The sequence below is a fragment of the Antedon mediterranea genome, chromosome 6, assembly GCF_964355755.1.
Source record: "Antedon mediterranea chromosome 6, ecAntMedi1.1, whole genome shotgun sequence".
Taxonomy (NCBI): domain Eukaryota; kingdom Metazoa; phylum Echinodermata; class Crinoidea; order Comatulida; family Antedonidae; genus Antedon; species Antedon mediterranea.
The window spans coordinates 5990192-6008126 of record NC_092675.1 but is presented as its reverse complement, the minus strand read 5'-3'; the positions used below and the strand labels follow the sequence as shown (position 1 = coordinate 6008126).

General features: G+C 30.7%; 1 protein-coding gene across 1 annotated transcript; it reads right to left on the bottom strand.

Annotated features, from left to right (window-relative positions):
* Nucleotides 1–12243: 12243 nt before the first annotated feature.
* On the bottom strand, nt 12244–17601 carry LOC140052310 (uncharacterized). The gene is made up of 4 exons (XM_072097809.1): nt 17538–17601; nt 13558–13620; nt 13131–13243; nt 12244–12766 (listed from the first exon to the last, which is right to left on the bottom strand). The coding sequence occupies exons 2-4, from the start codon at nt 13610–13612 to the stop codon at nt 12560–12562; spliced, it is 375 nt and encodes a 124-aa protein (XP_071953910.1). The 5' UTR covers nt 13613–13620; nt 17538–17601; the 3' UTR covers nt 12244–12559.
* Nucleotides 17602–17935: the final 334 nt, after the last annotated feature.

The following is a 17935-nucleotide window of genomic DNA, read 5'->3' as shown; positions in this document are numbered from 1 at the left end:
TTTAACACTATTCTCAACTATAGTCATTTTGGTATACTTGAGCACAGTGATAAAGAATAGGATAAACTTAACAATATACAACAAAACATTAATGGACGATGTAGTTTAACACTGTTCTCAACTATAGTCATTTTGATATACTTGAGCACAGTGATAAAGAATAGGATAAACTTAATAATATACAACAAATAGCATTAATGTACGATCCAGTTTAACACTGTTCTCAACTATAGTCATTTTGGTATACTTGAGCACAGTGATAAAGAATAGGATAAACTTAATAATATACAACAAATAACATTAATGTACAATACAGTTTAACACTGTTCTCAACTAGTCATTTTGGTATACTTAAGCACAGTGATAAAGAATAGGATAAACTTAATAATATACAACAAATAGCATTAAGGTATGATCCCGTTTAACACTGTTCTCGACTATAGTCATGTTGTTATACTTGAGCACAGTGATAAAGAATAGGATAAACTTAATAATATACAACAAATAACATTAATGTACGATCCCGTTTTACACTGTTCTCAACTATAGTCATTTTGGTATACTTGAGCACAGTGATAAAGAATAGGATAAACTTAATAATATACAACAAATAGCATTAATGTACGATCCCGTTTAACACTGTTCTCAACTATAGTCATTTTGGTATACTTGAGCACAGTGATAAAGAATAGGATAAACTTAATAATATACAACAAATAACATTAAGGTATGATCCCGTTCAACACTGTTCTCGACTATAGTCATTTTGGTATACTTGAGCACAGTGATAAAGAATAGGATAAACTTAATAATATACAACAAATATCATTAATGTACGATCCCGTTTAACACTGTTCTCGACTATAGTCATTTTGGTATACTTGAGCACAGTGATAAAGAATAGGATAAACTTAATAATATACAACAAATAAAATTAATGTATGATCCCGTTTAACACTGTTCTCAACTATAGTCATTTTGGTATACTTGAGCACAGTGATAAAGTATAGGATAAACTTAACAATATACAACAAATAACATTAATGTACGATCCCGTTTAACACTGTTCTCGACTATAGTCATTTTGGTATACTTGAGCACAGTGATAAAGAATAGGATAAACTTAATAATATACAACAAATAACATTAATGTACGATCCAGTTTAACCCTGTTCTAAACTATAGTTATTTTGGTATACTTGAGCACAGTGATAAAGAATAGGATAAACTTAACAATATACAACAAATAACATTAATGTATGATCCCGTTTAACACTGTTCTAACTATAGTCATTTTGGTATACTTGAGCACAGTGATAAAGAATAGGATAAACTTAACAATATACAACAAATAACATTAATGTATGATCCCGTTTAACACTGTTCTAACTATAGTCATTTTGGTATACTTGAGCACAGTGATAAAGAATAGGATAAACTTAATAATATACAACAAATAACATTAATGTTCGATCCCGTTTAACACTGTTCTCAACTATAGTCATTTTGGTATACTTGAGCACAGTGATAAAGAATAGGATAAACTTAACAATATACAACAAATAACATTAATGTATGATCCCGTTTAACACTGTTCTAACTATAGTCATTTTGGTATACTTGAGCACAGTGATAAAGAATAGGATAAACTTAACAATATACAACAAATAACATTAATGTATGATCCCGTTTAACACTGTTCTAACTATAGTCATTTTGGTATACTTGAGCACAGTGATAAAGAATAGGATAAACTTAATAATATACAACAAATAACATTAATGTACGATACAGTTTAACACTGTTCTCAACTAGTCATTTTGGTATACTTAAGCACAGTGATAAAGAATAGGATAAACTTAATAATATACAACAAATAGCATTAAGGTATGATCCCGTTTAACACTGTTCTCGACTATAGTCATGTTGGTATACTTGAGCACAGTGATAAAGAATAGGATAAACTTAATAATATACAACAAATAACATTAATGTACGATCCCGTTTTACACTGTTCTCAACTATAGTCATGTTGGTATACTTGAGCACAGTGATAAAGAATAGGATAAACTTAATAATATACAACAAATAGCATTAATGTACGATCCCGTTTAACACTGTTCTCAACTATAGTCATTTTGGTATACTTGAGCACAGTGATAAAGAATAGGATAAACTTAATAATATACAACAAATAACATTAAGGTATGATCCCGTTCAACACTGTTCTCGACTATAGTCATTTTGGTATACTTGAGCACAGTGATAAAGAATAGGATAAACTTAATAATATACAACAAATATCATTAATGTACGATCCCGTTTAACACTGTTCTCGACTATAGTCATTTTGGTATACTTGAGCACAGTGATAAAGAATAGGATAAACTTAATAATATACAACAAATAAAATTAATGTATGATCCCGTTTAACACTGTTCTCAACTATAGTCATTTTGGTATACTTGAGCACAGTGATAAAGTATAGGATAAACTTAACAATATACAACAAATAACATTAATGTACGATCCCGTTTAACACTGTTCTCGACTATAGTCATTTTGGTATACTTGAGCACAGTGATAAAGAATAGGATAAACTTAATAATATACAACAAATAACATTAATATACGATCCAGTTTAACCCTGTTCTAAACTATAGTTATTTTGGTATACTTGAGCACAGTGATAAAGAATAGGATAAACTTAACAATATACAACAAATAACATTAATGTATGATCCCGTTTAACACTGTTCTAACTATAGTCATTTTGGTATACTTGAGCACAGTGATAAAGAATAGGATAAACTTAACAATATACAACAAATAACATTAATGTATGATCCCGTTTAACACTGTTCTAACTATAGTCATTTTGGTATACTTGAGCACAGTGATAAAGAATAGGATAAACTTAATAATATACAACAAATAACATTAATGTTCGATCCCGTTTACCACTGTTCTCAACTATAGTCATTTTGGTATACTTGAGCACAGTGATAAAGAATAGGATAAACTTAACAATATACAACAAATAACATTAATGTATGATCCCGTTTAACACTGTTCTAACTATAGTCATTTTGGTATACTTGAGCACAGTGATAAAGAATAGGATAAACTTAACAATATACAACAAATAACATTAATGTATGATCCCGTTTAACACTGTTCTAACTATAGTCATTTTGGTATACTTGAGCACAGTGATAAAGAATAGGATAAACTTAACAATATACAACAAATAACATTAATGTACGATCCCGTTTAACACTGTTCTCGACTATAGTCATTTTGGTATACTTGAGCACAGTGATAAAGAATAGGATAAACTTAATAATATACAACAAATAACATTAATGTACGATCCCGTTTAACACTGTTCTCAACTATAGTCATTTTGGTATACTTGAGCACAGTGATAAAGAATAGGATAAACTTAACAATATACAACAAATAACATTAATGTATGATCCCGTTTAACACTGTTCTAACTATAGTCATTTTGGTATACTTGAGCACAGTGATAAAGAATAGGATAAACTTAACAATATACAACAAATAACATTAATGTATGATCCCGTTTAACACTGTTCTAACTATAGTCATTTTGGTATACTTGAGCACAGTGATAAAGAATAGGATAAACTTATTGCAACTTGTCCATGTCGTATTCATCTACAAATAAAGTGTCTATTACCGTACTTTTAAAAATCTATTTATATCAATACCTATCAACGTATGTACGTGTGCATATTATATATACAAAAATATATACATCAACATAAATGTCATATCATCTACAGTCATTAGTGTTATTTCACCTTTAATATTAGTAAATCCAAAGGCAAAATACTTAAATAATAACAATGCTGTGGTCTCAATGGAGATACAAAAAAAGAAGCGAAAAGCTAAATCAAAACGAAATGTGCTAATGCGTATAGATATGCTGAGTGGTTTCCGAGAAATATGAGTACGCATAATATGGCCTTACGGAAAAGTAATACATACCAGGTCCCCAAAAATAAGACAAATAGATATGGAAACAGTGCAATCCCGTTTCTCACTCGCTGCCTCAACAGTATTGATTAAATAATAAAAGAAAATAAATGTATAATGTAACCAGATATTAATTAATTTGACATATAGGCCTAGTAGAAATTTCTTGAATTTGACTCAATTTATTCTTAATTCTCATTTAATTTTGTATTTAATGTTTTTGTAAATGTATAATTGTAATTATTTAATTGTCTGAAGTCGACTTTAATTAAGAAACCAATGTAAATACTGTACTGCAACTTAAATTTAAGATTATATTTTTATACTGTAATTAAGTAATAATGTATATACTATATCCTTGCAATAAGACTATATTTTTTTAACTTTATGTTTACATTTACATATATTTTGTAATTGCGATAATTTTGTTTAGGCCTAATGATGACTATTACTTTACTTGTCTTTTGAATGTATATTGTCCCTTACCATGCAATTCAGCAGATTTGCTGCCAATTGGTTTGTTTTTAATAAAGAAAGAAAGAAAGAAAGATAAAGTAAAACAGACAGAAAAGATAGCAGAGTTTTCGGGCAACACTAGCCCTTCATCAGTGCAAGTGAGGGTACCTGTACAAGATAGTGTTATTTAACGTTTAGTCGATTTATATCAATACACTCATCAACATATGTACATGTAATTCACGTCTACAATCAATAGTGTTAATTCCACTTTTAAAAGTTTTATTTATATCAATATACTCATCAACATATGTACGTGTCCACGTCATATTCATCTATAAATATTAGTGTTATTTCACTTTTAAAAGTCGATTTATCAATATACTCATCAATAAATGTACTTGTCCACGTCATATTCATTTACAAATCAGTGTTATTTCACTTTTCGAAGTCAATATCAATATAGGCCTACTCATCAACATATGTACGTGCAATTCACGTCATATTCATATATGATCAATAGTGTACAACTAATAGTGTTATTTCACTTTTAAAAATCGATTTATATCAATATACTCATCAACATTATATACCGTACGTGTCCACGTCATATTCATCTACAAATATTAGTGTTATTTCACCTTTAAAAGTCGATTTATATCAATATACTCATCAACATATGTAAATCGTGTCCAAGTCATATTCATCTACAAATATTAGTGTTAATTTGACTTTTAAAAGTCGATTTATATCAATATACTAATCAACATATGTACGTGTCCACGTCATATTCATCTACACATATTAGTGTTATTTCACTTTTCAAAGTCGATTTATATAAATATACTACTCATCAACATAATGTACGTGCAATTCACGTCATATTTATCTACAATCATTTGTGTTAATTCCACTTTTAAAAGTCAATTTATATCAATTACTTATGAACATATGTACGTGTCCGCGTCATTCATCTAGAAATATTATAGTGTTATTATGTTTTTCATATTATCACTGTGCTCAAGTATATGAAAATGACTATAGTTGAGAACAGTGTTAAACAGGATCGTGTACATTAATGTTATTTGTTGTATATTGTGCTCAAGTATACCAAAATGACTATAGTTGAGAACAGTGTTAAACGGGATCGTACATTAATGTTTTTTGTTGTATATTATTAAGTTTATCCTATTCTTTATCACTGTGCTCAAGTATACCAAAATGACTATAGTTGAGAACAGTGTTAAACTGGATAGTACATTAATGCTATTTGTTGTATATTGTTAAGTTTATCCTATTCTTTATCACTGTGCTCAAGTATACCAAAATGACTATAGTTGAGAACAGTGTTAAACGGGATCGTACATTAATGTTTTTTGTTGTATAATTTTAAGTTTATCCTATTCTTTATCACTGTGCTCAAGTATACCAAAATGACTTTAGTTGAGAACAGTGTTAAACGGGATCATACATTAATGTTATTTGTTGTATATTGTTAAATTTATCCTATTCTTTATCACTGTGCTCAAGTATACCAAAATGACTATAGTTGAGAACAGTGTTAAACGGGATCGTACATTAATGTTATTTGTTGTATATTTTTAAGTTTATCCTATTCTTTATCACTGTGCTCAAGTATACCAAAATGACTATAGTTGAGAACAGTGTTAAACGGGATCGTACATTAATGTTTTTTGTTGTATATTGTTAAGTTTATCCTATTCTTTATCACTGTGCTCAAGTATACCAAACGACTATAGTTGAGAACAGTGGTAAACGGGATCGTACATTAATGTTATTTGTTGTATATTGTTAAGTTTATCCTATTCTTTATCACTGTGCTCAAGTATACCAAAATTACTATAGTTGAGAACAGTGTTAAACGGGATCGCACATTAATGTTATTTGTTGTATATTATTAAGTTTATCCTATTCTTTATCACTGTGCTCAAGTATACCAAAATGACTATAGTTGAGAACAGTGTTAAACTGGATCGTACATTAATGCTATTTGTTGTATATTATTAAGTTTATCCTATTCTTTATCACTGTGCTCAAGTATACCAAAATGACTATAGTTGAGAACAGTGTTAAACTGGATCGTACATTAATGCTATTTGTTGTATATTGTTAAGTTTATCCTATTCTTTATCACTGTGCTCAAGTATACCAAAATGACTATAGTTGAGAACAGTGTTAAACTGGATCGTACATTAATGTTATTTGTTGTATATTGTTAAGTTTATCCTATTCTTTATCACTGTTCTCAAGTATACCAAAATGACTATAGTTGAGAACAGTGTTAAAATGGATCGTACATTAATGTTTTTTGTTGTATATTTTTAAGTTTATCCTATTCTTTATCACTGTGCTCAAGTATATACCAAAATGACTATAGTCGAGAACAGTGTTAAACGGGATCATACATTAATGTTATTTGTTGTATATTGTTAAGTTTATCCTATTCTTTATCACTGTGCTCAAGTATACCAAAATGACTATAGTTGAGAACAGTGTTAAACGGGATCATACATTAATGTTATTTGTTGTATATTTTTAAGTTTATCCTATTCTTTATCACTGTGCTCAAGTATACCAAAATGACTATAGTTGAGAACAGTGTTAAACGGGATCGTACATTAATGTTTTTTGTTGTATATTGTTAAGTTTATCCTATTCTTTATCACTGTGCTCAAGTATACCAAACGACTATAGTTGAGAACAGTGGTAAACGGGATCGTACATTAATGTTATTTGTTGTATATTGTTAAGTTTATCCTATTCTTTATCACTGTGCTCAAGTATACCAAAATTACTATAGTTGAGAACAGTGTTAAACGGAATCATACATTAATGTTATTTGTTGTATATTGTTAAGTTTATCCTATTCTTTATCACTGTGCTCAAGTATACCAAAATGATTATAGTTGAGAACAGTGTTAAACTACATCGTACATTAATGTTATTTGTTGTATAGGCCCTATTGTTAAGTGTATTCTTTATTCTTATTAATTGTACTAAATTATTAAAAGAAACAGTAGTAAGCATAACATTTCCCCACTCCTACATTAGCATGGTAGGGCATTGTAATGGTCGCAGGTGGCTCAACTTTATTACTGCAATGGGATGGACATGGTCCTACTACCACCTTACCATCCAATAGGATTCCAGTAAATTTCCTTTACTACCAATCATAATTCAGTAATTAAATGACCCTTAAGTTAACAAGGAAATCAGCCTATCCCATTATACCGGTAGGCTTCGTCGTACAGGCGTACTGCGGTAATAGTTGAGAATTCTCAACTAGCCAATTTGGTATATTTTATATACCTGCCCACCACAAAACCCACAAAATGGACCAGTTGTTATGGAAACCTAGATAAAGGAGGTACAGTCTTAATTAATTCAGAGATTGGAATGTGTAAAATCAAACTAAGGCATGATCATTGAGGATATACAAGCTACTAAGTAAATATGAACTTAAATACAATAAAATGATAATACTGCTTTTAGAGTATCGCTACATATACATGTGTGTATATGTATGTATATACAATTGAAACGGAATGATGTATGTGTGTATGTATGTATATATACTGTATATATATATATATAATTTACAGTATAATTTATATATATATATATATATATATATATACATCTATTATTATTATTACTATTATACTATTATTAGTAATTAAATTCTATCATAATATGATTTGTTTGATTTGAATAAAATTGAAATCTTTTAGTTATACAGGAAGTAGAGCTAGATAGGCATCTTCCTTTTTATCCAATTATTTTTATATTTTAAAATTTTATATTACAATGTTATGTTTATGTATTTTTTGGATGAATGAATAAAGAAAGACTAAAATTTAAGTTCAATTATTTAGAAAATGGCAGCAAAAACAAACATCTAAGTATCAAAATCACCACGTTCAGCATAGTCAATCATAATGCATATAATGCATAGGACTACGGTGTCTAATAAAACTTTGATTGGTACTTTCACAAACAATAAACTACAATCTTGCAATCTATTAATCCATTCACTTTCATTTTCATGTTATCATACCCCGTCTATAGATTAGGAATGGAGCATGTGCTGATGCCGTGGCATTCTTCACAACAAATGACAGTTTCGTCAATAGAGACATCACGCCATAAAGAATATTTTCTTCCACTGCTGTACCTGGTAATAGACACGCAATCAATGACATTTTGCAACATTTGTTGTGGGGGAATGGATTTTATTTCAGGTGCCGTTTGGCTTTTTCAGGACTAATTTCTCACAGAATAACGTTAAGTTATCCAAATTCTCATTAGTTACCTGCATACAGTATATAGCTATACCAATGCAAATTTCCTTTTTTTAAAAAGTTTGGTTTTTAACAATTTGTAAGCACACCTTTTTCTAACCGGATAGGTGGGATGTAGTATATCCCTGTATTCCATGTAAAGAACAAAGGAAATACTTAACATGTATATAATGCACTGTTTTTTGATGTTTTAAATAACTTTTTGATGTTTACGGTTTAAATATTTTCTTTTTTATGGAGCGACCTTATTAATTTGTTTTTTGTGATGGACATTCTGCATGTTATAGGCCTATAGGATTTTTATAAGTAAATAAATAAATACATTTAAATTAATACTATTGTATATATTGTAAAAAAATAGATTAAAACCTTGATAAATATATTTAAAATACAAGAGATCCTAATTAAGGATACTTTGTACTAATAAAATGAATGAAAAAGGATCTATTTTTGTTATGACATTGTAAATTGTTCTATTGGATAAATTTGAATGATTAATGAACAGTACATTTATTTTTATGCATATTGTAAATTTGTCTGTAATGTTTAACTTTTTATTATATGTATACTCCAATAATTTCAGACTTGTTCTGCTTTTTGTAATGTTTTTACCTGAATAAATAAATAAATAAAACATTTACTATGAGAAACAGTCATACACATGCATCATTTATAGAAGTAGTCCTGCACTCCATACATACTTCTAGACTATTTCTGAAACTTTTATGTTACTGCCAACTGTGTCTCAATGGGGAGCCCTGCTACATTGAATCTCTTGGCCCTATAACGGCAACAAGACATTTATTATACCATGTATGTTTGTTACGTTATGTAAAGGCAAAGTATGTTTTTAATGACTATAATTATGGGCTGTCAGTAAATTTGGTTTAGGAAAAGTTGTCTTAAAAATCATCACATCATTCACAGTAGTATGCGGTAAAATTGTGTAAACCAAACACTTTCCAAAAGAAAAAAAATATTCATTGCATTAGAAGAGTCAATGGAGACTATTGTTTTGTGAAAAAGTTGCAAAAAGCAAAATGTCAGTTCAAATAAAATAAAATCTATTCCCTCAACATGGTTGTAGCGAAATTAGTCTCAAATCAAACACAGCATTAAGACACACACACTTTTTCTGGAGACTAAATCTTATGTAGAAGAATTTTAGGCGGGGGTACTAGGCACTCTCGGAGTGGCCGTCTACAGTAGGATTCACACGTGCATTCAATGATTTATAATGCCTTTACACCCTATCTTAAGGATGAGGCAAGCTGTACATAGTATATAGTAATAGAGGGTTCACTAATACATTTGATAAATAAACAAAAAAACTTATAGTACTACTTTATTAAGAACTAGTCTGCTATTTTAAAATGATTATGATTATTATGATTTTGTTGTTGTTGTTTTTGTACTTATAGTAAGCATATTCAACTCAGGTTCTTCTCAGGTCAATGATGTAAAAAGCAGGAAGCCATTACCACCGATTTGTTGCAATAAAGTAGTTCCTTGTAAAATTATTTTTTTCATTGTATCTCTTGTACGGTTGGGAAGGTTCAAATTTAGTAAATGTTCAGTATCCCTGATCTTTAAAATTCACCATAATAATCACCAAAGTTTAAAATGTATTTTAAAATATTGACTCATCATTCCCAACCCACAACCTCTCAAGTGGCAATTTTCAAATTCAAAATGCAACTTCCGCTCATTTTGATATCCCATATACAGTATATGGCTACATGCAATAACAACACGATTGTATAACGAACAGACATCCGAAGTGGGGTATTTTAAAAATGAAAATCCATGAAACAGTACTTGTTGGGTATTGTTTCATGTTTATTATTGTAGGAAATATCATATTTTTCTTCTAACATGGCCGACGAACCTTTTTACCGTTCCCCATATGATCCTCCTCCCTATATCCCTCCTCGCTGACGTTACCAATGTTGAAGTATATTGTTATGACAGTACAAATGTAAATGAACTGATTTATTAGACACCGAAGACCTATTCATTAAGCATAGGACTGAATTTTCTATATTATAACATAGGGATATGTGTCTAGATAAATAAAGATGTTTTTTGCGGCCATTTTCTAATTAATGGCACTTTGAGATCTTCGAAACTGTAAAAATGAACTGTACAAGGGAAATAAATTCTGTTGCAATTTTTTCAACCATTTCATAGTTTTCCTGTACTTATAAGATGCTATACCTGTAATGACATTAGAAAACAAAAATGTGATAATAATTAAAATAATATAATGATTTTTATGGTGATGACATGAAAGATGTTATTAATGTGAATAAATGTGGTGTTTACGTCACAAAAGAGAGAGAAAAAAAGAAGGAACAATGATAGAACATGATAGGAGTAAGGTAAACCTTGCCATATCAATTAGGGCCTATTGTCATTCTGATATCCATCCATTACATCTGCACTTCCCTACCGATATTTATCCCTCACATCAGCGGGACGTACGGTTCAAATGTATAGTATTGTACAGGAATTTCGATCATGTTGATACCTCATTACTCACAAACGCCAGTATCTTCTTATATTCCCCGAACCACACCCCACACACCCCTTTTCTCATTCTCGGCAGATTTCCTCCTCTTTATCGTTTCAAATTAATTAATACATTTTCAATATACCATCTGGCGGTTTAGCATTAATGTTATTTGCCTGTTGTGTTTATATATACATATTTATATTTACCTTCTTTAAACATTTTGTTAAAGAAATTACCCAAAATGCCTATCTTTGACCGTTGACACGTACATTATATTTTCATATAAGTAAATACAAATCGTGGATACATATACTAGCTATAAAAATGTCATGCCATATAATTATGTTAAAGGTAAAAAATGGAATTTCCTGCCATGTTTCAACAAAATGTTCAAAAGGAGTAAATAAATATAACCATAAATATTTTGAACTATGACATCAAATACAACTTTCTACGACAAGCGGTTACCAAATTGGCAGCCATCTTTTTTAACGTCAAATTTTGAACCTTTGAGGTAGCCTAAGTTGAGTAAACTTTTGATATTTTTTTGAGATCTTATTTTATTGTAATACATCAAAATCCTTTCTTGCAATCAAATTAGTGAACGATAAGAAATTAGTACAACATTATTACACAACATGTGCTGATCCGTGGTCCTCACTGGGAAAACTGTTTTGTACTGAAGACCCAGTATAAAGAAGAAATAACACAATAAAAATGTTCAGCATTGCTTCTTGCTCTAATTTTATTTCTGAATGTCATTAATGAAAATAACAGCGGTATACAATATTATTAAAATAAAATACTTGTGTAAACACTATGTATATTTTCATCGTTAGATTATTTTATTTATTTTATTTAATCAAAACCAACAGCAACGAAAGTTGCCACTTAAAGGTATGAAACCAAATACAAATGAAGCCAACCATTTTATTACTCTTACTGACAATGTGGTCAATATGTTTGAAAAATAAAACGTTTTTATCCATCCAAGTAGATTTGAATATACTTTGATATGATGTTATATAATGCCGATAACAAACAGGTGTAATTTTGAAACTTATTAACCCGTTTCGTTGAAGACTATCGAAGGTTTGTCGGTATTAATTCATAATAAAAACACACAGCATTCAAAACTGTATAGCTGAAGTTTAGGTATGATACGCCATGTGTGCCCGGATTGTCCTTATTACGAAAATTAAGCTAAATTGAGTATAGAACCTATACTATAATACCAATAATAATAGTATTTTATAGCTTATTAAAATATGATAAAGTACGTAAGTGCTGACACAACCAAGAGACCTAAGCTGCTGGTGATGAATATGGCTCCGTTGCATTTGTCCGTCTTACAACTGTACATGCAGTGATCATATTCATCATCTAGGCTTACTTCACAACTGGTGTTTCCATAGTTATCACATCCACGCTCGACAAGAGTGTCTCCAGAGCCGGTTATTGTGTATTTCTAAAGAAAACACATTCATTTACATTCGTTTGCACCAAAGGTAGTATAAAAGCAGTACCAGCAACCAATACCGTCACCAGCACACTTTTTTTAAACGCTGTATTATATTATGTTTATGTTAAAGAGTATTCAGTGTTCGTCATCATGACAGAATTCATCAGTGATTATAACACTAGATTCTTTTCATTTTATTGGACGATTGTGGGCCATAAAATATTAAATAAATGTACTATAGCTAGGCTGTTCAAGCAACCGGCAGTGTTACTCTGCGTCCAAAATTGGATCTCGTTAATAGGTGTAGGTGTGTTGTAAAACAAATAATGCATAAATGTGAATAGTTAATACGGCCACAGGAATAACTTACAAAACATGCTGCGTCATTTTCAGTGCATTCTGCACTGTCGATCACTGAACTGTCAAATGGATCATCACATCCTTTATCCAATGAAGTACAGACATAGCAACGGAGGCAGTTTCCTGAAACAAAGAGTAGTTCAGATTGATAGAAGCTAGTCTAATTTTCAGATGGCGATTCGACAACGGAAGCGTGATTTCACTCTTCTCGGATTCGACTTAACATTGGTAAAAACATAAACATTTTGGCGCACATGGCGTTTCGTACATTTTGAGCTTATAGACCAAATTCAAAATGCTGACTTTTGATTAAATATAAATACAGTACGTAGGCCTACAGTTTTAAAAAGCTAGACTGGTTTGACAGTTAAATAGTTAAGTAGGTGGGTAATTGTTGATGGTTGTTCGAAATATTAAATTATCAGATAATAACTTACCTCTTGCAGCCAGAAGGCTTATTATTATCACCATCGAAACGAGTTCAAATCCCATTGCTATTCCTGTAGGAAATTATACCAACAATCGTACTTTGAATTTCTTAATTTTTAAATTTAAACCGACGGTAACTTTGATCGTCTGTGTTAAAACATTTACTTTAAATGCGGAAGAAAAGAAGGCTAATATGTAATAACTAAACTGTAAATATAGTGTTTAGATCTTAAAAACCTATTTTGTACCCACATTGTACCCACAAACATGTTTAGATATGAACATGTCGGTACTAAATACATTCAAAACATGTAGTAGTGTTCCAACTCAACACACCAGTGAAGTGTTGATTGATAAACATGTGGAGCAATATAAAGACACGTTTAGGTTTTAAACTTGTTTAATTTGTGGAGCTTTTTTCAGCCACAGTAAAATCATATGCACTTACCTAAACATGAACTGACTGAACATAATAGTGACATGGTGTCTGCTAAACGAGTAGAGGAAAACAACATGTAGGTATAAACACGTTTAGGTTTAGGCTAAACATGTAACTACGTGTTGGAAAGCTAAATGTGTGGAAAAGGTGGGTACAAAATAGATCTAAACACTATATTTTTAAATACTTGTATAAATAGGCCTACACTAACACCATTAGTTATTTTTAGAGAATCAGATGAGAGCTAGGTGTTTTATGTCCGTTAGCAAAAATACAATATGTAAACATTTTGATTATGATTTTCAATTATTGTAATTGTTATGAAGATTTATTTTTATTTCTGATAATTTTCTATATGTCGGGAAGGCAATCAGAAATACAAAATTATTTATGCTTATGAGATGTCACACAAGTAATCACTATTTTTATCAGCAGTTAATTTAAGATATTTCTGATAATTATATCTAGTGGACATGATATGTCTAATTGACAATGTAGGCTTATCAATACTGTATTTAATCAAATCTAATCTAATACTAATAATAATATACAAAGCATTGTTAAAAATGATAACCAATACAGATATATCGATATGCCTCAAAGTTAAACAGAAATATTACGTTTATGAGGTACTGTAGACCTATATATTTTTGAAAAATACCCCTTTTTAAAATGGTATCAACCAAACTCCATTTTTAAATTGTCTTTTTCTATAGCTCACTATGTCGGTCGGTTGGTCGGTAAATCACTAACTCAAATTTGTGCACGCGACTGCAGCCATGTATATGGCCTTATTTACCTACCTCTCCGCCAAGGAGGTATAACGCGTGTGTTTGTTTGTCTGTTTGTTACTAATTGGCCAAATTGAAAATTGGCCAAGTATGTTGATCGGTGCGGTTTGTGTGTGTTTGTTTGTTTGTCATCACTCTAGCGCTCACAATTTTGATTCGAATGACTCCAAATTAATACTATACATGTCCCCTGGTGCAAGGACGACACTGCCGTTTTGGTTAAAATCCGGACCACGGTCTCAATTCTGGACCACTTTTTAGAATTATTTTCAGACCTGCTAGTGTTAAAAGATAGGACAGAATTTTCAAAAGCCGGTGAGGAGTCTTAAAGTAACAAGTAAACTAAAATTGCATTTTCTCGAGAACTACTTGTCCAAAAACCTTTATTTTTGTACAAGAGGCAAGAGTTATAATTTGTGATTTGTAATTTAAACTTAATTAGATTTACAGGTTTTTTGATGCGAGTAGTTAAAAAAACCTATTTCTTCTAAAATTCACCCGTGTGTTTTTCGCGTTGCTGTTCTATTGTTAGTCAACTGAAGCTATTGTTAATTGAAAGGCTTGTTACATAACCATTACACCAAACTCGCATACACATGCTTGTAGTGAAATTAGCCACATCACAAACAGCATTAAGACACACACAAATACTGTATATATATAGGATATGTTTTCCCGGAGAAATCTTATGTAGGAGGAGGATTTTACAGTAGGCGGAGGTATGCACTCTCGGAGTGGCTTTCTAGTTCTACCTACATTAAATGGAACTCAATACTTGATTGTTTACGCTGCTATAAACAAAAACTGTAATGGGGTCTTTCACACCTGTTCCGGCACGGTTACGGTCCGGCGAATCGAACATCAATGTTTCGTTTTCACGCGGCAATATGCGCCAATCGATATACGCGTAGCCGCGTGACGTGACCGTGCCGGAACACGTGTGAAAGACCCGTAATGTAAGTGTTTTTCACTATAGGAAATATGTTAAAAATTGCAAAAACATCTAGATAATTTGGATAATTGGCCGTTGACAGGCATCGAAGGCTAATCATTAAAATGAATGCTGTAGATATGCTTTTTATTGAAGTGCCTATCTATGGTAAAAATTTGATAGAAACCCATTTTTAAAATCTGCCACCAAATTTTTTTTTTTACAGACAAGGGCTCTTAAATATAAACAATGGAAGCTAGGGGATAGATTTATTGTTGAATCAGAGACTTACAAAAATACCTTGGTGTCCATATTTCTAGGAAACTAAATCTCAATGTACAGTTCCAAAATGTAAAAAAATGCAATAGGCTTATAGCTTATATCAAATCGACAATGACAATTGCAATAATTTTAACAGGGTATTTTTTGAGATATATTATGGAGGGCAGTCGGTCTACCTGTAATAATTACGGATCAGCTGTTTGGTGTTCGTTAAATAAAGTTGATAGTGATAAAATATAAATATTACAATTGCAAATGGCTCGATATATTCTTAAGGTGTCTTGAAACACGCCGCGTGCAACCTTATATTGTGAACTGGGTTGTTTGCCAATAAATATCACACACGGTAGCTTGCGTATAAAATATTGTAATCGAATTGTTCACATGGAATCACATCATTGGCCAAAAGTTTTGCTTAATGCTCTGCTTCAACTTAATTGTAACCAGAATGATTTTCGTTTTACATTTTTAACTTATACATACCACTTTTTCTAAATGTCGATTAGATACGTAACACGATGGGTAACCCCACCGTAGATCTGAGACCAGCTTTATGTTGTCTAAGATTAAAGAACGTGCTTGTATTAATTGGAGGAGTGATCTTGCATTAAAATCTTCTCTTTTAGACTATCAAATAATTATTAAAGAAACTCATGCCTAGAAAATATTTACTTGAGCCATTAGACTTCGAAAGCGCAAGCATATCATTTAAATTGCGATCTAATACATTACTATTAAACAGACGTAACTCAAGCTGGTCAAATAAAAGCAATAATGACGGTATGTACCTTATGTAACTCTAAACCCATTGAAGATCTTCGGCATTTCCCTTTTTTCATGTCCTGCGCTCCAGAATATTAGACTGGAGGAATTGGCAATATAGGCCTACTCGAGAAAAATCCATCGAATGCAATTGACGTTTGGAACCAATTTAATAATGGAACAATAGACCAACAATTAATGTATGTTCTTCTTCACCTGTACTTGATCTTCCTACAAATATTGAAGAAGTTACATTCGATAGATTTTGTAAAGGTTTCACCAAACGGGCATGGAAAAAGAGAAGAGAAATCAACAATGAATTTGCTTTTTAAACCCTGTATTACTTTTGTTAATGTTATTTTTTATATCTTGTACATAATTCATTTCTAAGTAAGTTTTCTTGTACTGTAAACAGGCCTATTGTTAAATACTTTTTTTCTCTCTAACTTTTATTTTACTTACTGTACTATGGACGCACCTTCATTTAAGAAGTGTGCTACTGTTTCAAAAGTATTATTTTTGTTCATGTTCTTTTTTTTATATATCTTGTGCCACTGTTTCAAAAGAAAACACACATTCACTGAAATTTACTTGGTGTGTAGAGACTACCAACTAAAAGTGTATCAACTATACAAAGATCTCCAACAATATGTGTCAATCTGAATGTTTTAAATTCTTAATGTCTATCTTTAAATCTTATAGAATTATTAGTTTAAAATGTAAACTTACAGTAGGCCTAACTATCATGAATAACTAAAAAAATCTCATTTTTTATTACTTTACCTTTGTTTTTGTAAGTACTGTATGTATTTTACTTCCTCGTATTTTACGATAGTAGGCCCAATTGATGATAATGAATAATTCACCCAATAATATGCAATACAAACCAATGGAGAGAACTTAATAAATTATGTATGCATGAATTACTTTGAATAACTTTTCCGGCGTGATATTGTAATGTTCCATTTTATAATCCTAAACCATATATTTTCAGTTTTCTATATTATTGAATTAATATTGAACATAATAGTGACATGTTGACTGCTAAACGAGTGTATTACAGGTATTACGTAACAACAAAATGATTTTTATTGGTTGCCTAAGAATATATCGATTTACATGTTTGCATTTGAACCAATCCGATGCAGTTCTCGCTGATCACTTTACACTTTTCAGTTTTA